The 25,044-nt window shown below is 45.5% G+C and overlaps 1 protein-coding gene across 1 annotated transcript in view; it reads left to right on the forward strand.

The window, feature by feature from the left end:
- Nucleotides 1-25,044, forward strand: part of LOC120998899 (vomeronasal type-2 receptor 26-like) — a 158,522-nt gene that overhangs the window by 121,603 nt on the left and 11,875 nt on the right. Inside the window, exons 5-6 of the mRNA XM_040429778.1 lie at nucleotides 400-1,268; nucleotides 1,573-1,597. Coding sequence (XP_040285712.1) covers nucleotides 400-1,268; nucleotides 1,573-1,597 — 894 coding nt within the window. The remainder of the gene's footprint in view (nucleotides 1-399; nucleotides 1,269-1,572; nucleotides 1,598-25,044) is intronic.

The raw sequence follows: 25,044 nt of genomic DNA on the forward strand, positions 1-25,044 counted from the left end.
CGTCCAGGTAGTAAGTCCAAGCTCAGGGCAGACTGCAAAGAGCAGAATCGGTGGACAGGCAAGGTGTGGTAAATGGGTAGTCAGAAAAGAGAGAACACCTTTGCTGGCGACTAAATACTAGACAACCGAAAAAGCCCAATCACACTCCCCTTGGGGAGGCTGCATTAAATACCAGGGAATGATTTGCAGATGCATGCACTGGCCCTTTAAGAGCCCACAGGTGAGAACGAACACGCTCTCAGGGAACCGAGTCTGCAGCAATGGAGACAGTAGCTTGCAAAGTTTGCTAAGTGTCATAGTAAGTAGCAGGACAGCAGCGGACACTGACCCGCTGACCTAAAAATGGGTGATTCTTATATGACTAGTTGACTAATATCATACTTACTAATTGGTTTTCAGATATGGAGAAATGTATGACCTGTCCAAAAGACAAATTTTCAAACCAGGAAAGGACTGCATGCATCCCCCGAGCAACTGAGTTCCTATCACATGGAGACGCACTGGGGATATCTCTCATTGTCATCTCTCTGTTATTCTGTTTCTTGACAGCTGTGATATCAGGAATATTTGTCAAATACAAAGACACAGCAATTGTGAAAGCCAATAACCGGAACTTCAGCTTTATTCTTCTCCTCTCTCTTATGTTATCCTTTCTCTGCCCTCTATTATTTATTGGACGCCCATCAAAGTTGTCCTGTCTCCTACGACAAGTGGCTTTTGGGAACATTTTTACAGTTGCTGTTTCTTCAGTTTTGGCCAAAACAGTCACCGTGGTCTTAGCCTTTCGAGCCACCAAACCCGACAGGACCGTAAGAAAATGGCTCCGGAAGAACCTTGCAACAAGTCTGTTGTTAGTTTCTTCTTTTGGTCAGTTTGTTATCTGTGTTTTGTGGCTGATAATTTCACCACCATTTCCAGAGCATAATACCCAGGTTGCCTTTGATAAGATAATATTACAGTGCAACGAAGGATCTTCCATTGCTTTCTACATTGTTTTTGTCTACATTGGATTCCTCGCTATGTTGAGTTTTATTGTGGCATTCTTGGCCAGAAGACTTCCAGACACCTTCAATGAGGCTCAGTACATCACCTTCAGCATGCTGGTGTTCTGCAGTGTGTGGATCTCCTTCATCCCGGCCTATCTCAGCACCAAGGGGAAGTACATGGTGGCTGTGGAAGTTTTTGCCATCTCATGTTCCAGTGCTGGACTTCTGGGCTGTATCTTCATTCCCAAATGTTACATTATTCTACTGAAACCAGAACTGAACATCAAATCGAAGCTAATTTTTGTAGTTAAATAAAAAGAAATTGCAAAGCTAAATAATTATCATTCTTTAGAAAACGCATGTTATTACTGTTATTTATTAATTATCTATTATATTATTAATATTAAGAACTCAATAAAATCAATAAAATAATTTCTGAACGTTATTCTGTTTTTCGTTATCTGCTAAGCAGTAGAAAGGACTACTCATGAAATGGAATCATCTGTCAATATTCATGATTGGAGGTAAGCTATCTCAGGGTGCATTCTCACAGCCATATTTTGGCTTAAGTACACACTTATGGAACACATTGACAATACTGAAAGATAAAGGTTGTCAAAGACAGATTAATTTTTTTCAAAAGTTTAAACTGAGAAAATGTACCATTTTAAGGGAAAAATATGTTGAATCAGAATTTCATGGTGTCAACAAATCCCCAAAAAGTTGGGACAAGGCCATTTTCACCACTGTGTGGCATCTCCCCTTCTTCTTACAACACTCAACAGACGTCTGGGGACCGAGGAGACCAGTTTCTCAAGTTTAGAAATAGGAATGCTCTCCCATTCTTGTCTAATACAGGCCTCTAACTGTTCAATCGTCTTGGGCCTTCTTTGTTGCACCTTCCTCTTTATGATGCGCCAAATGTTCTCTGTAGGTGAAAGATCTGGACTGCAGACTGGCCATTTCGTCTGACCACAGAACAGTCTTCCATTTTGCCACACTCCATTTTAAATGATCCCTGGCCCAGTGAAAACGCCTGAGCCTGTGGATCTTGCTTAGAAATGGCTTCTTCTTTGCACTGTAGAGTTTCAGCTGGCAACGGCGGATGGCACGGTGGATTGTGTTCACTGACAATGGTTTCTGGAAGTATTCCTGAGCCCATTCTGTGATTTCCTTTACAGTAGCATTCCTGTTTGTGGTGCAGTGTCGTTTAAGGGCCCAGAGATCACGGGCATCCAGTATGGTTTTACGGCCTTGACCCTTACGCACAGAGATTGTTCCAGATTCTCTGAATCTTCGGAAGATGTTATGCACAGTTGATGATGATAGATGCAAAGTCTTTTAAATTTTTCGCTGGGTAACACCTTACTGATATTGCTCCACTATCTTTCTGCGCAACATTGTGGGAATTGGTGATCCTCTACCCATCTTGGCTTCTGAGAGACACTGCCACTCTGAGAAGCTCTTTTTATACCCAATTATGTTGCCAATTGACCTAATTAGTGTTAATTGGTCTTCCAGCTCTTCGTTATGCTCAAATTTACTTTTTCCAGCCTCTTATTGCTACTTGTGCCAACTTTTTTGGGATTTGTTGACAACGTGAAAATTGGAATCAACGTATTTTTCCTTTAAAATGATACATTTACTTGGATTAAACGTTTGATCTGTCATCTAGGTTCTATTACAAATAAAATATTGACATTTGCCATCTCCACATCATTGCATTCAGTTTTTATTCACAATTTGTTTAGTGTCCCAACTTTTTTGGAATCCGGTTTGTATTTTGACCCTAATTTAGCATAAGGAACCTTGAGTGGAATGTCTTTCTTGGCTATCCAAACTCAGAAGAATCAAAGTCTTTGAAAGATGTGGACCAAAAATAAGAATGAAGTTTTAATTGATTCTTGATAATAATTCTGTAGTGCAAATTCAGCTACCAGAATATACAGGGAGTGCAGAATTATTAGGCAAGTTGTATTTTTGAGGATTAATTTTATTATTGAACAACAACCATGTTCTCAATGAACCCAAAAAACTCATTAATATCAAAGCTAAATATTTTTGGAAGTAGTTTTTAGTTTGTTTTTAGTTTTAGCTATTTTAGGGGGATATCTGTGTGTGCAGGTGACTATTACTGTGCATAATTATTAGGCAACTTAACAAAAAACAAATATATACCCATTTCAATTATTTATGTTTACCAGTGAAACCAATATAACATCTCAACATTCACAAATATACATTTCTGACATTCAAAAACAAAACAGAAACAAATCAGTGACCAATATAGCCACCTTTCTTTGCAAGGACACTCAAAAGCCTGCCATCCATGGATTCTGTCAGTGTTTTGATCTGTTCACCATCAACATTGCGTGCAGCAGCAACCACAGCCTCCCAGACACTGTTCAGAGAGGTGTACTGTTTTCCCTCCTTGTAAATCTCACATTTGATGATGGACCACAGGTTCTCAATGGGGTTCAGATCAGGTGAACAAGGAGGCCATGTCATTAGATTTTCTTCTTTTATACCCTTTCTTGCCAGCCACGCTGTGGAGTACTTGGATGCGTGTGATGGAGCATTGTCCTGCATAAAAATCATGATTTTCTTGAAGGATGCAGACTTCTTCCTGTACCACTGCTTGATGAAGGTGTCTTCCAGAAACTGGCAGTAGGACTGGGAGTTGAGCTTGACTCCATCCCCAACCCGAAAAGCCCCCACAAGCTCATCTTTGATGATACCAGCCCAAACCAGTACTCCACCTCCACCTTGCTGGCGTCTGAGTCGGACTGGAGCTCTCTGCCCTTTACCAATCCAGCCACGGGCCCATCCATCTGACCCATCAAGACTCACTCTCATTTCATCAGTCCATAAAACCTTAGAAAAATCAGTCTTGAGATATTTCTTGGCCTAGTCTTGACGTTTCAGCTTGTGTGTCTTGTTCAGTGGTGGTCGTCTTTCAGCCTTTCTTACCTTGGCCATGTCTCTGAGTATTGCACACCTTGTGCTTTTGGGCACTCCAGTGATGTTGCAGCTCTGAAATATGGCCAAACTGGTGGCAAGTGGCATCTTGGCAGCTGCACGCTTGACTTTTCTCAGTTCATGGGCAGTTATTTTGCGCCTTGGTTTTTCCACACGCTTCTTGCGACCCTGTTGACTATTTTGAATGAAATGCTTGATTGTTCGATGATCACGCTTCAGAAGCTTTGCAATTTTAAGAGTGCTGCATCCCTCTGCAAGATATCTCACTATTTTTGACTTTTCTGAGCCTGTCAAGTCCTTCTTTTGACCCATTTTGCCAAAGGAAAGGAAGTTGCCTAATAATTATGCACACCTGATATAGGGTGTTGATGTCATTAGACCACACCCCTTCTCATTACAGAGATGCACATCACCTAATTTGCTTAATTGGTAGTAGGCTTTCGAGCCTATACAGCTTGGAGTAAGACAACATGCATAAAGAGGATGATGTGGTCAAAATACTCATTTACCTAATAATTCTGCACGCAGTGTATAGTAATGTTAGACTTACATGTGCTGATTTTAGACAGATTAACAGGAACAAATGTTTGTACGAAGGCTTGTTCCTAATAATTCATGACCCGATGAATGAGCAAAATACTGTGCAATGATCTGTGGATACCTCAATCATTGCTCCTGGGCAGCAGGAATCCATATGAGGATGAGTGATGGCAGGATCCCCGCCATGCCATTCAACGTACTAATGCACTTGCACTACTTTTTCTGTCTTATTCTGGAGATCGGGAGAGTGGTTTGACTGCACCCCCATGGACACTTTATTTCCTCTAACATCACCGGCCCCCCATGATGCCCTCTGTCTGCATCCCCACCCAAATGGTCACAATTTCAAATCCATTTGTTTTTGGTCTGGTTGATGCTCTCAATCGATAAAAAGGCTAGGTGGAGTCCACTGCTTGTCATATCGAATCTGTGTGGGGGCAACAGGGGATGAGGGTGTAACGGGAAGAGTTTTTGGACCAGATGAGGGTGTAATAGGCATTTACATTTCTGGGTGATCTTGCAGCACACAGCACTGAGAAGTGTTATGGCTGCAGCTCATGTATTCCCACAACCTAGAAGTTTGAGTTGTAAGCAGTGGAGCGCAGCATCAGCATGGAGATTGGAGTGAAGACTATGGTCTGTATTACACTGGCAGATTGTCTGACAGATCATCACTAACGAGCGTCCATTAGTGATTATCTGGCAGTGTAATATAGCCACCGATTACCTGATGAACGAGCAAATGCTTGTTCATTGGGTAATCCAGATTTTTAAGCAAACTTAAAAATCATTGTTTGCCGGCTGCAGATCGTTCTGTCTAATCATGATCTGTTGCCAGCAAACAGCTAGTCAGTATGGGGACGAATGATGGCATAATGATAAATGCTCCTCCTCCTACTGTGGAGGACATCACTGCATGTAATAGCAGCGGTCTCCTCCGCTAGTGGGCAGGCGTTTGCTGGGAAGGAACTGTTCCCTCCCCACACTCGTCAGCCACATCGCTAAATGTAATACTGCCCTAAGAAAAACTTGACATGTACACTAATAGGCTGTGTAGGAGATTAGATAAGGTTTACTCCTTCAAAGTTTTGTGGTTGGAGTCAATCTTTGATGGATTGGATTTTATGTAGCTCCATCCAAAAATATTTTGCTGAAAGTACATAACCTAAGAGATTGGTCAGGAGAAAACATCTAGATATCACTCAGATATACAGCAAAAAAATCACCCCACAAAATTGCTGAAAATATTGTTAACAAAATATTGGGGTGCTCTCCGACACTGCAGCAGTGTCACTCATTATGTCCATCTGGACTGTTAAAGTCAGATTTCCATTACTCACCTTCTACATTGCAAATAAGATTATAGGTTGTTTTAAAAAAAATAATACCAAGCAGCTGATTGAACACATCAGGAATTAAAGGCAATGGATACTGATTACTGACTAATTTTGTTCAGTTCATGAAAATCTACCATCTTTCTTTTCTACCCAAAAAATAAAAATGGAGAGAAAGACATCCTAATGATGAAACTAGTGCACAGACTGACGACTGACAGGGATCTGGACTCTGCTGTAGGGGAACCACCAGGTTGCTACCATTTGTAGTAGTTTTTGTTCAAGTGATTGCTGACTCATGGGGGTCAAGAAACACTGGTGTGGAGTACTTAGGGATCAGGCAAAATCGTACTCAGGGATAAGCCAAAGTCAAGGCAGACACTTCAAATCCAATAATCAGGGAAGTGGGCTGGACTGAGCAACTGAGTCACAATGTTCTATATTGCTTTTGCTGTGTTAGGAAATTCAATGGAGACCATTTGACCATTTCTGAGAGGTATATGCTTTACTCTTGGAGCAATGAGACCAGGCGCAGTTCTCCCTCTTGAAGTCGGACGGCACAAAACCGGTGACCCACACAGGGCCAACTTCAAAGCGGAAAAAGCCTCTTCCGCCCCATCATCCCAGCGAACCATCACTGATTTTCCCTTCAAGAGTTCTGTTAAAGGTGCGGCTAGAGTAGCAAAGTGGGGGACAAACCTCATGTAATAGCCCACCATTCCTAGGAATTACTTTACTTGCCTAGTGGTGACAGGTAGGGGCCAGTTCCGTATTGCCTCTATTTTGTTCAATTGGGGTTTGACGAGTCCGCGCCCAATGACATATCCTAGGTATTTAGTCTCCTCTAACCCTATCGCACATTTTTTTGGGTTAGCAGTTAGTCCAGCCTTCCGAAGGGAGTCCACTACGGCCTGCACATTGGGCAGGTGACTCTCCCAGTCGGTACTATAAATGACAAGCGGAGGCGTATCTACGATGGGGACGAAGTACAATTTCCATTAATCGGCGTAGGGGCGCCATGAAGGCCAAAGGGTAACACCTTATACTGATACAGCCCCTCAGGGGTGATAAAGGCAGTTTTTTCTTTGGCAGCCTCCGTTAAGGGCACTTGCCAGTACTCTTTGATGAGGTCCAAGACCAAGAAATACCTTGCCTGTCCTAACCGCTCGATAAGCTCATCCACCCAGGACATGGGATACGCATCAAATTTAGAAATCTTATTTAATTTATGAAAACCATTACAGAACCGTAATGTCCCGTCTGACTTGGGTATTAGAACTATTGGGCTGGCCCACTCACTTTTAAACTCCTCGATGACATCTAGCCTCAGCATTAGCTTCACTTCCTCCGAGATGGCTTTTTGCCGAGCATCGGGCACCCGATACGGCTTTAACTGGACTTTTGCCTGGGGCTCGGTGACAATATCATGCTGGATTATGGAAGTGCGTCCAGGGAGTTCCGAGAACACATCCGTGTTCCAACTAATGAACTCCCTGGCTTCCTGAGCCTGTTTAGAGGAGAGGCTGTCAGCAAGTCTTATTGTGGCAACCGATTCCCCTGCAGCAGACAGAGGGGCCAAAACCTCTTCCCCTAGACCACAGGTGTCAAACACAAGGCCCGCGGGCCGAATCCGGCCCGCCAGACCTCGTCATGTGGCCCGCGCAGCCGCCCCCGATATGCGGCAGGCGAGCGAGCTGGCGGCGGCGGCGGAGCACAGGGAGATGAGCGCTTCCATTGTGGAAGCGCTCATCTCCAGTCATCTGTATCGCCGTCCTCAGGACAGCGATACAGATGCCTGCCTGTGCTGCGGTAGGGGAGGGAGAGGCGTGTCCCTTTCCCTTCCTCTGATAGGCTGCCGGCCTAGTGCCTGCAGCCTATCAGAGGCCGGCGCAGGCGGCGCGATGACGTCATCGCGCTGCCTGAGCCATACAGCGTGGGACACAGGCCAGAAGAGGCCTGCATCGCATCGCTGCCAAGGAGGTAAGTATGTGTTTTTTTTTAAATTTTTTTTATTATGTACAATACTTTTACTGGCGGGGGCTGTTATTACTGGCAAAGGGGGGGGGGGGTGCTGTTTGTTATTACTGGCAAAGGGGGGGCTGTTATTACTGGCAAAGGGGGGGCTATTACTGGCGGGGGCTGTTATTACTGGCAAAGGGGGGGCTGTTATTACTGGCGGGGGCTGTTATTACTGGCAAAGGGGGGGCTGTTATTACTGGCGGGGGCTGTTATTACTGGCAAAGGGGGGGGCTGTTATTACTGGCAAAGGGGGCTGTTATTACTGGCAAAGGGGGCTGTTATTACTGGCAAAGGGGGGGCTGTTATTACTGGTGGGGGCTGTTATTACTGGCAAAGGGGGGCTGTTTGTTATTACTGGCAAAGGGGGGGCTGTTATTACTGGCAAAGGGGGCTGTTATTACTGGCACAGAGGGGCTGTTATTACTGACACAGAGGGGCTCTTATTACTGGGGGCTGTTATTACTGGCACAGAGGGGCTGTTATTACTGGGGGCTGTTATTACTGGCACAGAGGGGCTGTTATTACTGGGGGCTGTTATTACTGACACAGAGGGGCTCTTATTACTGGGGGCTGTTATTACTGGCACAGAGGGGCTCTTATTACTGGGGGCTGTTATTACTGGCACAGAGGGGCTCTTATTACTGGGGGCTGTTATTACTGGCACAGAGGGGCTGTTATTACTGACACAGAGGGGCTGTTATTACTGGGGGCTGTTATTACTGGGGGCTGTTATTACTGGCACAGGGGGGCTGCTATTACTGGCAAAGGGGGGGCTGTTATTACTGGCAAAGGGGGCTGTTATTACTGGCGGGGGCTGTTATTACTGGCACAGAGGGGCTGTTATTACTGACACAGAGGGGCTCTTATTACTGGGGGCTGTTATTACTGGAACAGAGGGGCTGTTATTACTGGGGGCTGTTATTACTGGGGGCTGTTATTACTGGCACAGAGGGGCTGTTATTACTGGCGGCTGTTATTACTGGCACAGAGGGGCTGTTATTACTGGGGGCTGTTATTACTGACACAGAGGGGCTCTTATTACTGGGGGCTGTTATTACTGGCACAGAGGGGCTGTTATTACTGGGGCTGTTATTACTGACACAGAGGGGCTGTTATTACTGGGGGCTGTTATTACTGGGGGCTGCTATTACTGGCACAGGGGGGCTGCTATTACTGGCATAGGGGGCTATTATTACTGGCACAGAGGGGGGCTGTTAATACTGGCACATGATTGGGGGCACTATAGGGGCATCTACTGAGGCCACAAAGAAGGGGTATTTTATATGGGCTCTCTGTACAGTGCAATTTTATACTGGGACACATGGTGGGTACTATAGGGAAGGGGGGAGAGGAGTACTATGGGGTCATCTACGGGGGACACTAAGAAGGGGTATTTTATACTTGCAAATTATGGGGGACACTGAGGGCATCTACTGGAGCATTTTATACTGGCACATTATGGGGGCACTATGAGGACATTAGCTCAAATGGGGGCATTATAAGGGGGTATTTTTTGCACTGTCACATTATAAGGAGAATTATTACTACTGGGGGGGGGGGCATTATGGTGGGCTTTATTACTCCCCCATGGTACGACCCCCTGGTAGCAGCACCAGCCTCTCCCTGCTCTGTTATCCCTCTGCACCTTCTCCAAATACTTATTATGAAATCTTTCTCATTAGGATAAAACACCTCATCAGCTCCACCGAGCCCCCGGCCAAAGTGTGGAAGTGGCGTCCGAGATCCCCAAGGGCCAAGCCAAGTAACTGTAAGTTTTCAGGCCCTTTGAGGGTGACCAAACTGCTGATGCGGCCCCCGATGAATTTGAGTTTGACACCCCTGCCCTAGACAAACCGACTGCGGTCTGTCCACAGCGCAGGTCTTCCTATCCTTCCAAGGTTTTAGTAGATTAACATGGTAGACCTGCTTTGGCTTTCGCCGCCCTGGCTGGTGTACCTTGTAATTTACATCTCCAATTTTCTCTATTACCTCATAGGGCCCCTGCCACCTAGCCAAGAACTTACTGTCCACTGTTGGTACCAGAACCAAGACCCAATCACCAGGGTTAAAGCTCCGGACTTGAGCCTGCCGGTTATAGATTCGACTTTGGGCCCGCTGAGAAGCCTCCATATGTTCCCGAACCAACACGGTCTCTATCCATTCTTACATCTGGGTCACGTATTCAATAACACTTTTATACGGAGTTGGGTGTTGGTTCCATGCCTCCTTGGCTACATCCAACAGCCTGTGAGGATGTCTGCCATATAGCAGTTCAAAGGCCGAGATCTCAGTAGAGGCCTGGGGCACCTCTCGCACTGCGAACATGAAATTGGGCAGGTGGAGGTCCAGTCCCTTCCATCTTTGGACACCACTCTTTTTAACATATTTTTAAAGGTTTGGTTAAACCTTTCTACCAGCCCGTCCGTTTGCGGATGGTCGACGGACATCCGTAACTGTTTTATGTGCATGACCTTGGACATGACCTTGGTCCGTCAAAACCTCTTTGGGTAGTCCTACGCGGGAAAACATCTCCATTAACTCTTTAGCTATGAGTTTGGCTGATGTATGCCGCAGTGGCACCGCCTCCGGGTACCGGGTAGCGTAGTCTAGGATGACTAGAATGTGTTGGTGCCCTCTAGTGTACGGCATACATGTTAGGACATCGTCAGACATCATCCACAACTCCATCCTCCATCAGGCAAAACTCCCTCCTACCTCAGACTTTAGACAAAACTCTGTCCTCCCTCATCCAAAACTCCGTCCTCCCTCAGACATCAGCCAAAACTCCGTCCTTCCTCATCCAAAACTGCGTCCTCCCTCAGATATCAGCCAAAACTCCGTCCTCCCTCAGACATCAGCCAAAACTCCGTCCTCCCTCAGACATCAGCCAAAACTCCATCCTCCCTCATCCAAAACTCTGTCAGAAATCAGCCAAAACTCCGTCCTCCCTCAGAAATCAGCCAAAACTCTGTCCTCCATCAGACATCAGACAAAACTCCGTCCTCCATCAGACATCAGCCAAAACTCCATCCTCCCTCATCCAAAACTCCGTCCTCCCTCAGACATCAGCCAAAACTCAGTCCTCCCTCATCCAAAACTCCGTCCTCCCTAACTCAAAATACGCCCTACTACACACACTCTTCACCTGACGGAGCTGCTAGCTGCTGGAGAGGCAAAGGACCTGTGATGACGTCCTGACCATGTGACAAGTCACGTGTGGGAAGGGTCAGAACAGAGCTGTGTACTGTGTTACAGAGATGTGTGTGTAACCTGGGAACTATAAAAAAGTGTAAAAAAAAGCGCCATAAAAATTCAGATCACTCCCCTTTTCCCAAAATGAAAATAAAAGAAAAAATACACATCATGGGTGTCGCAATGTGTAAAAACACCCATTGTATAAAAATATATTCCCCATACGGCAAACAGCAAAACAGAAAAAAAAAAGAGTCCAAATGTCCGATTCGCCGTTTTTGGTCGCTTCATTTGCTACAAAAATTTAAATAAAAAGTGATCAAAAAGTCTTAAACACCCCAGAATAGTATCAGAAGTTCAGATTGCCCTGCAAAAAATGAGCCCCCATCCAGCTCCGTACACATAATTACAAAAAAGTTATAGGGGTCAAAATATGGCGACAAAAAAATAAATCAGATTCTGGAAATCTCCTGTCACTCCGAATGTATATATGCCGCTTCACACAAAACTAGATCACAAGTGTTAGGCCTCTTGCACATGGACGTTGTTGGTCCATTCTGTGCATTGGGGACAGCAATTTGCAGTCCCCAATGCACGGGCAACGTGCGTGCAGCAGCCGGGACAGATCCAGACCCATTCAACTTGAATGGGTCGTGAACATGTTCTACTTTTTTGCTGTGTGGAGGCATGGCCAGAAACACCATGGAAGCATTCTGTAGTGCTTCTGTGGCGATCCGATCTGTGTTTCCGTTCAAGTTAATGGGTCCACATCACGGATACAGCTGGTGCCCTGTGTATTGCGGAACCGCCGTATGTGGTCCACAATACGACCACAGGCACACAGCGGCTATGTGCAAGAGGCCTTACAAAGATGGGATTTATGGTGCACATCCTCTTATGCTTCCCATATTCCACAGATTTATATCACACAGCTACTTACAGTTGTGCTGATAAGTTTACATACCCTTGCAGAATTTATGATTTCTTAAAGGGGTATTCTCATCTTCCCTTTTCATACTTACATTCCTTGAGCGCGACGTTCACTTCCTGGATTCTTCTCCCGGCAGGGCAGCGCTTGCGCAGAAGACTGAAGATTTTCTCCCGGCCAGGCCGCGCAATGTCCTGAACGTGCACGCCGCCGCTCATGTGCCATGGTGACTTATTCCTGGCCTGTATAGTACAGAGTCGGCGTGCACGTTCGCGGCTCTGTACTATACTGGCCAGGAAGAAGTCATCATGGCGCATGCGTGACGGCATGCGCGTTCAAGACATTGCCCGGCCGGGAGAGGATCTTCAGTCTTCCGCGCAATCGCGTTCCGGCGGGATTCGACAGGAGAGGTGGCCGTAACCAGGGGAGACCAAAGACAACATCAGGTAAGAGGGGACTTATTTTATAAAAAAGGGTGGGAATTGGGTAATAAAATGTACAGTCCTGATCAAAAGTTTAAGACTAGAGTTGAGCGAACACCTGGATGTTCGGGTTCGAGAAGTTCGGCCGAACTTCCCGGAAATGTTCGGGTTCGGGATCCGAACCCGAACCGAACTTCGTCCCGAACCCCATTGAAGTCAATGGGGACCCGAACTTTTGGGCACTAAAAAGGCTGTAAAACAGCCCAGGAAAGAGCTAGAGGGCTGCAAAAGGCAGCAACATGTAGGTAAATCCCCTGCAAACAAATGTGGATAGGGAAATGAATTAAAATAAAAATAAAAAAAATAAAAATGACCCAATATCAATTGGACAGAGGTCCCATAGCAGAGAATCTGGCTTCACATCAGCAGAGAATCAGTCTCTTCATGCCATAGCAAAGAATCTGGCTTCATGTCAGCAGAGAATCAGTCTCTTCATGCCATAGCAGAGAATCTGGCTTCATGTCACCCACCACTGGAAGAGGCCACTGTCACATATTTAGGCCCCGGCACCCAGACAGAGGAGAGCGGTCCTGTAACAGAGAATCTGGCCTTATGTCAGCGCAGAATCTGTCTTCATGTCATAGCAGAGAATCAGGCTTCACGTCACCCACCACTGGAACAGGCCACTGTCACACATTTAGGCCCAGGCACCCAGGCAGAGGAGAGAGGTCCCGTAACAGAGAATCTGGCCTTATGTCAGCGCAGAATCAGTCTTCATGTCATAGCAGAGAATCAGGCTTCACGTCACCCACCACTGGAACAGGCCACTGTCACACATTTAGGCCCAGGCACCCAGGCAGAGGAGAGAGGTCCCGTAACAGAGAATCTGGCCTTATGTCAGCGCAGAATCAGTCTTCATGTCATAGCAGAGAATCAGGCTTCACGTCACCCACCACTGGAACAGGCCACTGTCACACATTTAGGCCCAGGCACCCAGGCAGAGGAGAGAGGTCCTGTAACAGAGAATCTGGCCTTATGTCAGCGCAGAATCTGTCTTCATGTCATAGCAGAGAATCAGGCTTCACGTCAATCACCACTGGAACAGGCCACTGTCACACAGTTAGGCCCAGGCACCCAGGCAGAGGAGAGAGGTCCCGTAACAGAGAATCTGGCCTTATGTCAGCGCAGAATCTGTCTTCATGTCATAGCAGAGAATCAGGCTTCACGTCACCCACCACTGGAACAGGCCACTGTCACACATTTAGGCCCAGGCAAACAGGCAGAGGAGAGAGGTCCCGTAACAGAGAATCTGGCCTTATGTCAGCGCAGAATCAGTCTTCATGTCATAGCAGAGAATCAGGCTTCACGTCACCCACCACTGGAACAGGCCACTGTCACACATTTAGGCCCAGGCACCCAGGCAGAGGAGAGAGGTCCTGTAACAGAGAATCTGGCCTTATGTCAGCGCAGAATCTGTCTTCATGTCATAGCAGAGAATCAGGCTTCACGTCACCCACCACTGGAACAGGCCACTGTCACACATTTAGGCCCAGGCACCCAGGCAGAGGAGAGAGGTCCCGTAACAGAGAATCTGGCCTTATGTCAGCGCAGAATCTGTCTTCATGTCATAGCAGAGAATCAGGCTTCACGTCACCCACCACTGGAACAGGCCACTGTCACACATTTAGGCCCAGGCAAACAGGCAGAGGAGAGAGGTCCCGTAACAGAGAATCTGGCCTTATGTCAGCGCAGAATCTGTCTTCATGTCATAGCAGAGAATCAGGCTTCACTTCACCCACCACTGGAACAGGCCACTGTCACATATTTAGGCCCAGGCACCCAGGCAGAGGAGAGAGGTCGCGTAACAGAGAATCTGGCTTCATGTCAGCACAGAATAAGTCTTCATGTCATAGCAGAGAATCAGGCTTCATGTCACCCACCACTGGAACAGGCCACTGTCACACATTTAGGCCCCGGCACCCAGACAGAGGAGAGGTTCATTCAACTTTGGGTTGCCCCGCAATATAATGGTAAAATTAAATTAAAAATAGTATTGAATGAGGAAGTGCCCTGGAGTAGAATAATATATTGTTAAGGGGAGGTAGTTAATATCTAATCTGCACAAGGGATGGACAGGTCCTGTGGGATCCATGCCTGGTTCATTTTTATGAACGTCAGCTTGTCCACATTGGCTGTAGACAGGCGGCTGCGTTTGTCTGTAATGACGCCCCCTGCCGTGCTGAATACACGTTCAGACAAAACGCTGGCCGCCGGGCAGGCCAGCACCTCCAAGGCATAAAAGGCTAGCTCTGGCCACGTGGACAATTTGGAGACCCAGAAGTTGAATGGGGCCGAACCATCAGTCAGTACGTGGAGGGGTGTGCACACGTACTGTTCCACCATGTTAGTGAAATGTTGCCTCCTGCAACACGTTCCGTATCAGGTGGTGGTGCAGTTAGCTGTGGCGTGTTGACAAAACTTTTCCACATCTCTGCCATGCTAACCCTGCCCTCAGAGGAGCTGGCCGTGACACAGCTGCGTTGGCGACCTCTTGCTCCTCCTCTGCCTTCGCCTTGGGCTTCCACTGGTTCCCCTGTGACATTTGGGAATGCTCTCAGTAGCGCGTCTACCAACGTGCGCTTGTACTCGCGCATCTTCCTATCACGCTCCAGTGTAGGAAGTAAGGTGTGCACATTGTCTTTGTACCGGGAAGGCCGAAGTTACGCTGTAGCGCAGACAGGCGAGCAGCGGCAGGATGTGAACGCCGGAAGCGCGAACAGACGGCCCGCACTTTATGCATCAGCTCTGACATGTCGGGGTAGTTGCGAATGAACTTCTGCACCACCAAATTCAGCACATGCGCCAGGCAAGGGATGTGCGTCAAACCGGCTAGTCCCAGAGCTGCAACGAGATTTAGCCCATTATCGCACAACACCAGGCCGGGCTTGAGGCTCACCGGCAGCAACCACTCGTCAGTCTGTTGTTCTATACCCCGCCACAACTCCTGTGCGGTGTCGGGCCTGTCCCCCAAACATATGAGTTTCAGAATGGCCTGCTGACGTTTACCCCGGGCTGTGCTGAAGTTGGTGGTGAAGGTGTGTGGCTGACTGGATGAGCAGGTGGAAGAAGAGGAGGAGGAAGCTGAGTAGAAGGGAGGAGGAGACAGGAGGCAAAGAATGCTGCCCTGTGATCCTTGGCGGCGGAAGGACGTGCGCCAAACAGCTCTCCGCCTGGGGCCCAGCCACCACTACATTTACCCAGTGTGCAGTTAGGGAGATATAGCGTCCCTGGCCGTGCTTACTGGTCCACGTATCTGTGGTTAGGTGGACCTTGCCACAGATGGCGTTGCGCAGTGCACACTTGATTTTATCGGACACTTGTTTGTGCAGGGAAGGCACGGCTCTCTTGGAGAAGTAGTGGCGGCTGGGAACAACATACTGTGGGACAGCAAGTGACATGAGCTGTTTGAAGCTGTGTGTGTCCACCAGCCTAAATGACAGCATTTCATAGGCCAGTAGTTTAGAAATGCTGGCATTCAGGGCCAGGGATCGAGGGTGGCTAGGTGGGAATTTACGCTTTCTCTCAAATGTTTGTGAGATGGAGAGCTGAACGCTGCCATGTGACATGGTTGAGATGCTTGGTGACGCAGGTGGTGGTGTTGGTGGTACATCCCATGATTGCTGGGCGGCAAGTGCCAACGTCCCTCCAGAGGCGGAGGAAGAGGCCGAGGCGGCGGCAGCAGCAGAAGAGGCCGAGGCGGCAGCAGCAGAAGAGGTAGCAGGGGGAGCCTGAGTGAGTTCCTTGTTTTTAAGGTGTTTACTCCACTGCAGTTCATGCTTTGCATGCAGGTGCCTGGTCATGCATGTTGTGCTAAGGTTCAGAACGTTAACGCCTCGCTTCAGGCTCTGATGGCACAGCGTGCAAACCACTCGGGTCTTGTCGTCAGCACATTGTTTGAAGAAGTGCCATGCCAGGGAACTCCTTGAAGCTGCCTTTGGGGTCCTCGGTCCCAGATGGCGGCGGTCAGTAGCAGGCGGAGTTTCTTGGCGGCGGGTGTTCTGATTTTGCCCACTGCTCCCTCTTTTGCTACGCTGTTGGCTCGGTCTCACCACTGCCCCTTCTTCCGAACTGTGAAAGTCAGTGGCACGACCTTCATTCCATGTGGGGTCTAGGACCTCATCGTCCCCTGCATCGTCTTCCACCCAGTCTTGATCCCTGACCTCCTGTTCAGTCTGCACACTGCAGAAAGACGCAGCAGTTGGCACCTGTGTTTCGTCATCATCAGAGACGTGCTGAGGTGGTATTCCCATGTCCTCATCATCAGGAAAAATAAGTAGTTGTGCGTTAGTGCATTCTATCTCTTCCACCCCTGGGGAAGGGCTAGGTGGATGCCCTTGGGAAACCCTGGCAGCAGAGTCTTCAAACAGCATAAGAGACTGCTGCATAACTTGAGGCTCAGACAGTTTCCCTGATATGCATGGGGGTGATGTGACAGACCGATGGGCTTGGTTTTCATGCGCCATCTGTGCGCTTTCTGCAGAAGACTGGGTGGGAGATAATGTGAACGTGCTGGATCCACTGTCGGCCACCCAATTGACTAATGCCTGTACCTGCTCAGGCCTTACCATCCTTAGAACGGCATTGGGCCCCACCAAATATCGCTGTAAATTCTGCTGGCTACTGGGACCTGAGGTAGTTGGTTCACTAGGACGTGTGGCTGTGGCAGAACGGCCACGTCCTCTCCCAGCACCAGAGGGTCCACTAACACCACCACGACCATGTCCGCGTCCCTTATTAGATGTTTTCCTCATTGTTCCCGTTCACCACAATTTTGAGAATGGCAAATTTGGGAATAGTTTTTCAACCCAGAACAAAAAGTCTGCTTTTACGGTCACTACATATAACTTGACCAGCTAAAACAGTACAGATTTGGTTGAATAGAAATGTCAGACCTGTTTTTTTTTTGCGCTGTGTGACAGGTATAGGTTTAATCACAGAATCAGACTTCTATCTGCACGGTAGCGTGTGTCTTAGGTTTTTCTGAATGACACTATCTGCACCTTCAATGTAAGATATCCTTTTTGGGATAGATTTCAAGTAGGCCTCATATACCAGAAACTAGTTATTTTGAGAATGGCAAATTTGGGAATAGTTTTTCAACCCAGAACAAAAACTGTGCTTTTACGGTCACTACAAATAACTTGACCAGCTAAAACAGTACAGATTTGGTTGAATAGAAATGTCAGGTCTATTTTTTAGGCACTGGGTGACAGGCTCAACTTGCCCCTGATGTAGTATATGGCCAAAAAATAACCACACTATTGATGGTTAAATGCACTTGGGTGACACAGGCTCAGCCTGCACCAGATGTAGTATATGGCCAAAAAATAACCAAACTGTTGATGGTTAAATGCACTTCGGTGACACAGGCTCAGCCTGCACCTGATGTAGTATATGGCCAAAAAATAACCAGACTGTTGATGGTTAAATGCACTTCGGTGACACAGGCTCAGCCTGCAGCTGATGTAGGATATAGCACAAAATAACCACACTATTGATGGTTAAATACACTTGGTGATAGCTTGTGCTGGCGCACCACAAGTCACAAAATGGCCGCCGATCACCCCAAAAAAAAGTGATCTAAAAACGCTCTGGGCAGCCTCAAAAAAGTGAGCAAGTCGATATTAGCACTTCAATGATCCACAGCTGCAGATCGATCACAGAATGAAGTCTTTTGGAGGAGTTAATCTGCCTAATCTCGCCCTAACGTCGCAGCAGCAACCTCTCCCTATGCTTGAATCAGCAGAGTGACGTGCAGCGCTACGTGACCCAAGCTTATATAGAGGCTGGGTCACATGCTGCACTGGCCAATCACAGCCATGCCAATAGTAGGCAAGGCTGTGATGGCCTCTTGGGGCAAGTAGTATGACGCTTGTTGATTGGCTGCTTTGCAGCCTTTCAAAAAGCGCCAAGAAAGCGCCGAACACCGAACCCGGACTTTTACGAAAATGTTCGGGTCCGTGTCACGGACACCCCAAAATTCGGTACGAACCCGAACTATACAGTTCGGGTTCGCTCATCCCTATTTAAGACCACTTGAAAAATGGAAATCATATTTAGAATGGCTGGATCTTAACAAGGTTCCAAGTAGAGCTTCAACATGCAACAAGAAGAAATGGGAGTAACACAAAACATTTTTTGAGCATTCAATTTATTTAAAACAACGAATAAACTGAAACAGGCTGTTTTTCAGCTGATCAAAAGTTTAGGACCACACCTCCAAAAACAAACAAACCCCAAAACAGAAATCCAACTTCAAAACATGAACTCAGTAATGAGTAGCTCCGCCATTATTGTTTATCACTTCCAAAATTCCAAAATTTGTTTCGGCATGCTTGATGCAAACGTTTCCATGAGGTGAGTGGGAACATTTCTCCAAGTGGTGAAGACGGCCGCACGAAGCCATCTACTGTCTGGAACTATAAATACAAGGATATGTCGCGCTAGAGTGAGGGGGGATCTCGCAGAGGTACTCCCACTGACAGACAACACCCAGTCTGACAAAATTTGAATAAATAAATAAATAGTAGTGGGGCACTCTCTATAGTATAGGGATCTTTATTGATAATCAGATAAAATATTGCACAATAATTAATATTCCATAGGTCAGAGATATAGTTGTAAAATATCGACAATAAATGACAATAATAAACTGGATATAATCATAAAACTCTAAAAAAAACTATAAAATCTTATACATAAATATACAGATCCCAATAATCAATATATTCTAAAAAGGCAACACTCTGTAGGGTCTCCAATAATAAAATAATCGCAATATGACAGATAGTGTGAAAATGAAATAGTCGACCATAAATATTCGATAATAAATATTCGATAATAAATATTCGATGGTGAAATTAGCTGGTAAAATTCGAAGGTAAGAAAATCACAAAAGAATGAACCATCAAGTTCTTCCGAATATTCGGATTATGTGCCAGCTACTGACCGATTTTTAGCACACATACAGTTAGTAGCCAAGATTCGGAACACGAATGGAAGTCAATAGTGTATGGAGCGGCGTGCAGACAGCGGCGTCCCACTGTATTTTAGACTGAAAAGCGATCGCTTAATTCTGAATGGAATTTGCACAGTCTTACTGGGAGGTCTTTTAAATGGACTTCAGGCCCTCGACACGGTCTACCTTCTTTGAGGATTAGGGTTCCGGTCTCAAGGGCTGCTTGGTTGAGTTTGAATTCAGCGCCAAAACCTCTGAACACACGTGGTCTTGTATTAGAGCCAAATATCTTTCGTGCAGTAGTGTTTTTTTTCTTTGGCGGTTCGATATCTCATACGATGATGTCCATGCCTTCTCAGTCTGGCAATGTGCTTTTCCAAATAGGGGTAATACCAGACGCGTTTTGGGGTTTTAGAGCAGTGACCCCTTCATCAGTGGTTGACATCCCCCTATTCATGCCCCACCTTTATAGTGGGCAAAGTGTGTATGAAAACCTGGTTTGCAATACGATTTTTTTGAATGTCCCTGGGTCTCAAATTTTCCCAAAAGAACCTCACATATATCTGCATATAAATGAAACTATCAACATTCTTACTGGCCGACTAATTGTATAAATATATATATATATATATATATATATATATATATATATATATATATTTACCACAATATATCATAGAAAGCATATTTCTTAAATGGGACATAAAAGATATATTTAAAGCATAAGAGCATAAAAACGTAAAAACCCACTGTTTGCAATTTGCCAGACAAAAAACCTTTTATGTAGTTACTCTACATCTGCTTCGGGATCATATAGTATAAAAAACGCACCAGTATCGCATGCGTTTTCAATGCGGTTACAGTGAGTTTTTTCTAAAAAGTTACCACACAGACGAGGGCCCTCAGTCATGAGGAATGCTCTCTGCAACATCTGGACATAGCCAGCGGCCGTTTGATGCCCCTGCACTTTCTGAAGCTCCATTGTTCCACTGAAGGAAAAGGCACCCCAGACCATTATGGCGCCTCCTCCACTGTGGCGCGTAGAAAACATCTCAGGTGGGATCTGCTTGTCATGCCAGTAACGTTGGAAACCATCAGGACCATCAAGGTTACATTTTTTCTCATCAGAGAATAAAACTTTCTTCCACCTTTGAATGTCCCATGTTTGGTGCTCTCTTGCAAAGTCCAAACGAGCAGTTCTGTGGCGTTCAAGGAGACGAGGTCTTTGATGACGTTTTTTGTTTTTGAAGCCCTTTAGTCTCAGATGCCGTCTGATGGTTATGGCGCTGCAGTCAGCACCAGTAAGGGCCTTAATTTGGGTCGAGGATCGTCCAGTGTCTTGACGGACAGCCAATTGGGTCCTCCGGCTCAGTGCTGATGAAATTTTTTCCACTTGACTTTTTTGTTCCATAACCCTCAGGATCATTTAAGAAAATCCAAATGACTGTCTTACTGCGTCCCACCTCAGCAGCGATGGCGCGCTGTGAGAGACCCTGCTTATGCAGTTCAACAACCCGACCACGTTCATAAAGGGAGAGTTTTTTTGCCTTTGCCATCACAACGTGTGACTACCTGACAGAAAATGACAATGAATCCACATCTTTGCACAGATTTGGCCTTTTAAAGGCATGTGGTCCTAAAATTTGGATCAGCATTCAAAAGTGACCAAAACATCAGCCAGGAAGCATAGGAACTGAGAAGTGGTCTGTGGTCACCACCTGCAGAACCACTCCTTTATTGGGGGTGTCTTGCTAATTGCCTATAATTTCCACCTGTTGTCTATCCCATTTGCACAACAGCATGTGAAATTGATTGTCACTCAGTGTTGCTTCCTAAGTGGACAGTTTGATTTCACAGAAGTGTGATTGACTTGGAGTTACATTGTGTTGTTTACCTTTTTTGGGGTGCATATGACTTTTTGATCGCTTGCTATTACACTTTTTGTGATGTAAGGTGACAAAAAATTGCTTTTTTTACACAGTTTTTATTTTTTTTACGGTGTTCATCTGAGGGGTTAGGTCATGTGATATTTTTATAGAGCAGGTTATTACGGATGTGGCGATACCTAATATGTATACTTTTTTAAATTTACTTAGGTTTTACACGATAACAGCTTTTTTAAAACAAAAAAATGGTATTAGTGTCTCCATATTCTGAGCCATAGTTTTTTTTATTTTTTGGGCGATTGTCTTAGATAGGGGCCTATTTTTTTTGGGATGAGGTGACGGTTAGATTGGTACTATTTTGGTGGGCATACGCCTTTTTGATCGCTTGCTATTACACTTTTTGTGATGTAAGGTGACAAAAAATTGTTTTTTAAAACATTTTTTTTTTTTTTTTATGGTGTTCACCTGAGGGGTTAGGTCATGTGATATTTTTATAGAGCAGGTTATTACGGACGTGGCTATACCTAATATGTATACTTTTTTTAATTTACTTTTTTTTTTTTTTCCATATCAATATTTTTATTTTCAATTTCAGCATATAAAAATGCAAGATAAGAAAAAGGATAGGCAATAAAAATACAGAAATATACTCAAACATGTGTTACATAATTATCATTAAATAACATCAAAATTCTATCCTTATCTTGTTTCATTTCTCATAAGAAAAATATATAAAGAAAAATTATAATAATTAGTGGCTAAATATTCTTTATTCTTAGTTGAATCAAATGCGTGCTTTAATCGGAAGTATCTAAACCGTGTAGGGGTGTCTAGATCTATACTAAGCCCCATTTCCTCTAATGTCCTAAGCTTTCCTTTCACCTCAATCTGTGAGATAAACTTAATACCATTTTTTCCCCAAAATATGTAATCATCTAGTCTCTGAAACTCACCTAAATTTATGTTTCCCCAAATAGGGGTAATCTTTAGTGAATAATTTATGCCCAATAGTTTTTTGACATTAACCCATACCAAGTTCATCATATTGCTAATTGGGCACTTCCTGCCCTTTATTTTTATGATCCCAGTTTCTAGGACACTAACAATGTTATATTGGAGACCTTCAAACTCGCCCACCAGAAATCGACGCAGTCTGTCGTCCTCTGTCATTAGCCACTGAAGCTGGGAGGCATAATAGTAGCCTCGAAAACAGGGAACTGACAAACCACCATCTTCTTCATCTAACCATAAGTATTTTTGTTTCAACCTAACCCTTTTTCTCCCCCATTTTTAATTTACTTAAGTTTTACACAATAACAGCTTTTTTAAAACAAAAAAAAAAGATGTTTTAGTGTCTCCATATTCTGAGCCATATTTATTTATATTTTTTGGGCGATTGTCTTAGGTAGGGGCTAATTTTTTACGGTTACGGTTAGATTGGTACTATTTTGGTGGAAATACGCCTTTTTGATCGCTTGCTGTTGTACTTTTTGTTGTGTAAGGTGACAAAAAAATGGTTTATTTAGCACAGTTTTTATTTTTTATTTTTTACGGTGTTCATCTGAGGGGTTAGGTCATGTGATATGTTTATAGAGCCGGTCGATACGGACGCGGCGATACCTAATATGTCAACTTTTTTTTCCCCTAATTTTTAGCAATTTTTTTTAACTTTATTTGGGGAAAATTACGTTTTTGTTTATTTTTACTTTAAACTTTTAATTTTTTGGGGGAAAACTTTATTTTTTCAATTCTTTCTTTCACTTTATTTTTTGTCCCACTTTGGGACTTCAACTTTTGGGGGTCTAATCCCCTTTACAATGCATTCTAATACTTCTGTATTGGAATGCATTAGCTGTATGAGTAATACAGTGTGTATTACTCATACATCTTCCGGCCTGTGAGATCCAGAAAGGCATCGCGCTACCTTCCATGCCAACGGGTGCACCCTCTGAGCCCGGACCAACACATTCACCCCCAGCCTCGCCAGGATCTCACCCTTGACTTTCTGGTAATCGTCCGCTTACTCGTCCGGTAAGTAAAAATAAACCTGCTGGGACTCGGATGCCAGGAACGGAGCGACGACCTCAGACCACTGATCTCGGGGTAGATTCTCCCTCACGGCCACTTTCTCGAATACCGCCAGGTATCTGGGGGATCGCCGTATGAACCGCTTTCTGGGCATCTTGAATGCTCGGAGATGCTCCTGCCGTCTGTAAAGCCATCACGTGTTGTAGCAGCAGCTGGTTTGTTTCTTGCTGCTGTTTATTAGCCTCCCGTTGTTGCAAGTTTGCCTTCATTACAGCTTCCATTTTGCAGAGTAACACAGGTTGAAATTTAGCTGGTTTAATCCAGGACGTGCCCAGAAAAAAAAAAAAATAATATTTTGGCTTTTATGCCAGCCTCACTGCGATTGCACGCATTCTCCACCAACTGTGGGGATTTGCTCTGGTAGACAGGATAAGCGGATGCACCAACCAGTTCTTAAATCAAACAGTTCACTATTTATTCACACTCTTGGCAAAGTTCATGAACAAATAGTCACATTCAACACAAAAAGTCACCTTTTGGTTTTGGTGATAGTTTACACCCAGCTGGCAGTTCTGCCTCAAAAAGTCCATGAACATGCAGTACGCAGCCCTGCAGGGTGAGGCGAATGGTGAGGTCACAGGGGTAGTTAACAAACCGAGGGTTGCTCTTGGTACTGACAGTTTTTATATACCCTGGGCAGGCGTACCGCAGTGATGGAGAGGCTGGCACATGGATCCTCTGGGGCACTCTCTGTGTATAGAAACCAGGCCACGTGGTAGGTGAGGTGCCCTGGGTGTTGCAGGTTTAATGTGCCGATGCAAGATCCCTTTAAGTTCGTGACGCCAGTGCCGGTAACGGTGGCACACCGATTTATTGTAGTAATAATTGAGGAACACAAGTTGCAGTGAACCAGAACTTTTGTTTACTGGAACTGTTCAACTATTTACAGTCTTTAGTCAGTTCCACATGTAAAAAGGTTGTAACAGGCAGGCTTCATATAAAATGGCAGGCAAAGTCCTTGCAAGATACTCAGAGGGAATAACACTTACAGATCAGGCTGCACTTTTCCTCAGATCCTGTCTGGCTTTCTCCAAGGCGTGTTTGCCCTATTGCTGGCTTTATCCTTGGGTAGGGAAAACTTCCTCTGGTATATGTCTCCTTGCTGTAGAATATCCTTCTGGCCTCAGCTCTCTGTTTGGCTGGAATAAAACTTGGCTCTGCACTGTACTTTTATAGGAACTTGGTTTCTCAGGAGGCAAACTCTTCCCCTGGATGGCAAGCTAGGAGCCTGGGCTATCTAGCTGCATGTCAGAAGCTGCTTCTCAGCTCTCCTCTCTGGCTAAAGTCCACACTGAATTCTGACTACACACAGACTGCCTCTTTCCTGTCTGGGCCTAACTATATATACTAGGGGGTTCCCTAGCTCCCTCTACAGCCTAGGAGGAGGAACTACACCCCTAACAGGCCTGGTACACAGGAGATAATACTACAACATACATTAAAATGAAAATTAAAATACCATGACACTGTTCCACAAGAGGTGGAGAACATTGTGACCCAATTGACCCTTGAGTAGTGCCCACATTTACATGGTGGGACACTACAAACAGACTTTAGGCGGCCTGTTTCCCCTCACACTGGTCTCAGACCTTCAAGCCCAGCACAAGCCTCAGATCCCAATAAAGTGATCCTTTCTGCTGAACCCAGCTGTC

The sequence above is a fragment of the Bufo bufo genome, chromosome 4 (assembly GCF_905171765.1).
Source record: "Bufo bufo chromosome 4, aBufBuf1.1, whole genome shotgun sequence".
Taxonomy (NCBI): domain Eukaryota; kingdom Metazoa; phylum Chordata; class Amphibia; order Anura; family Bufonidae; genus Bufo; species Bufo bufo.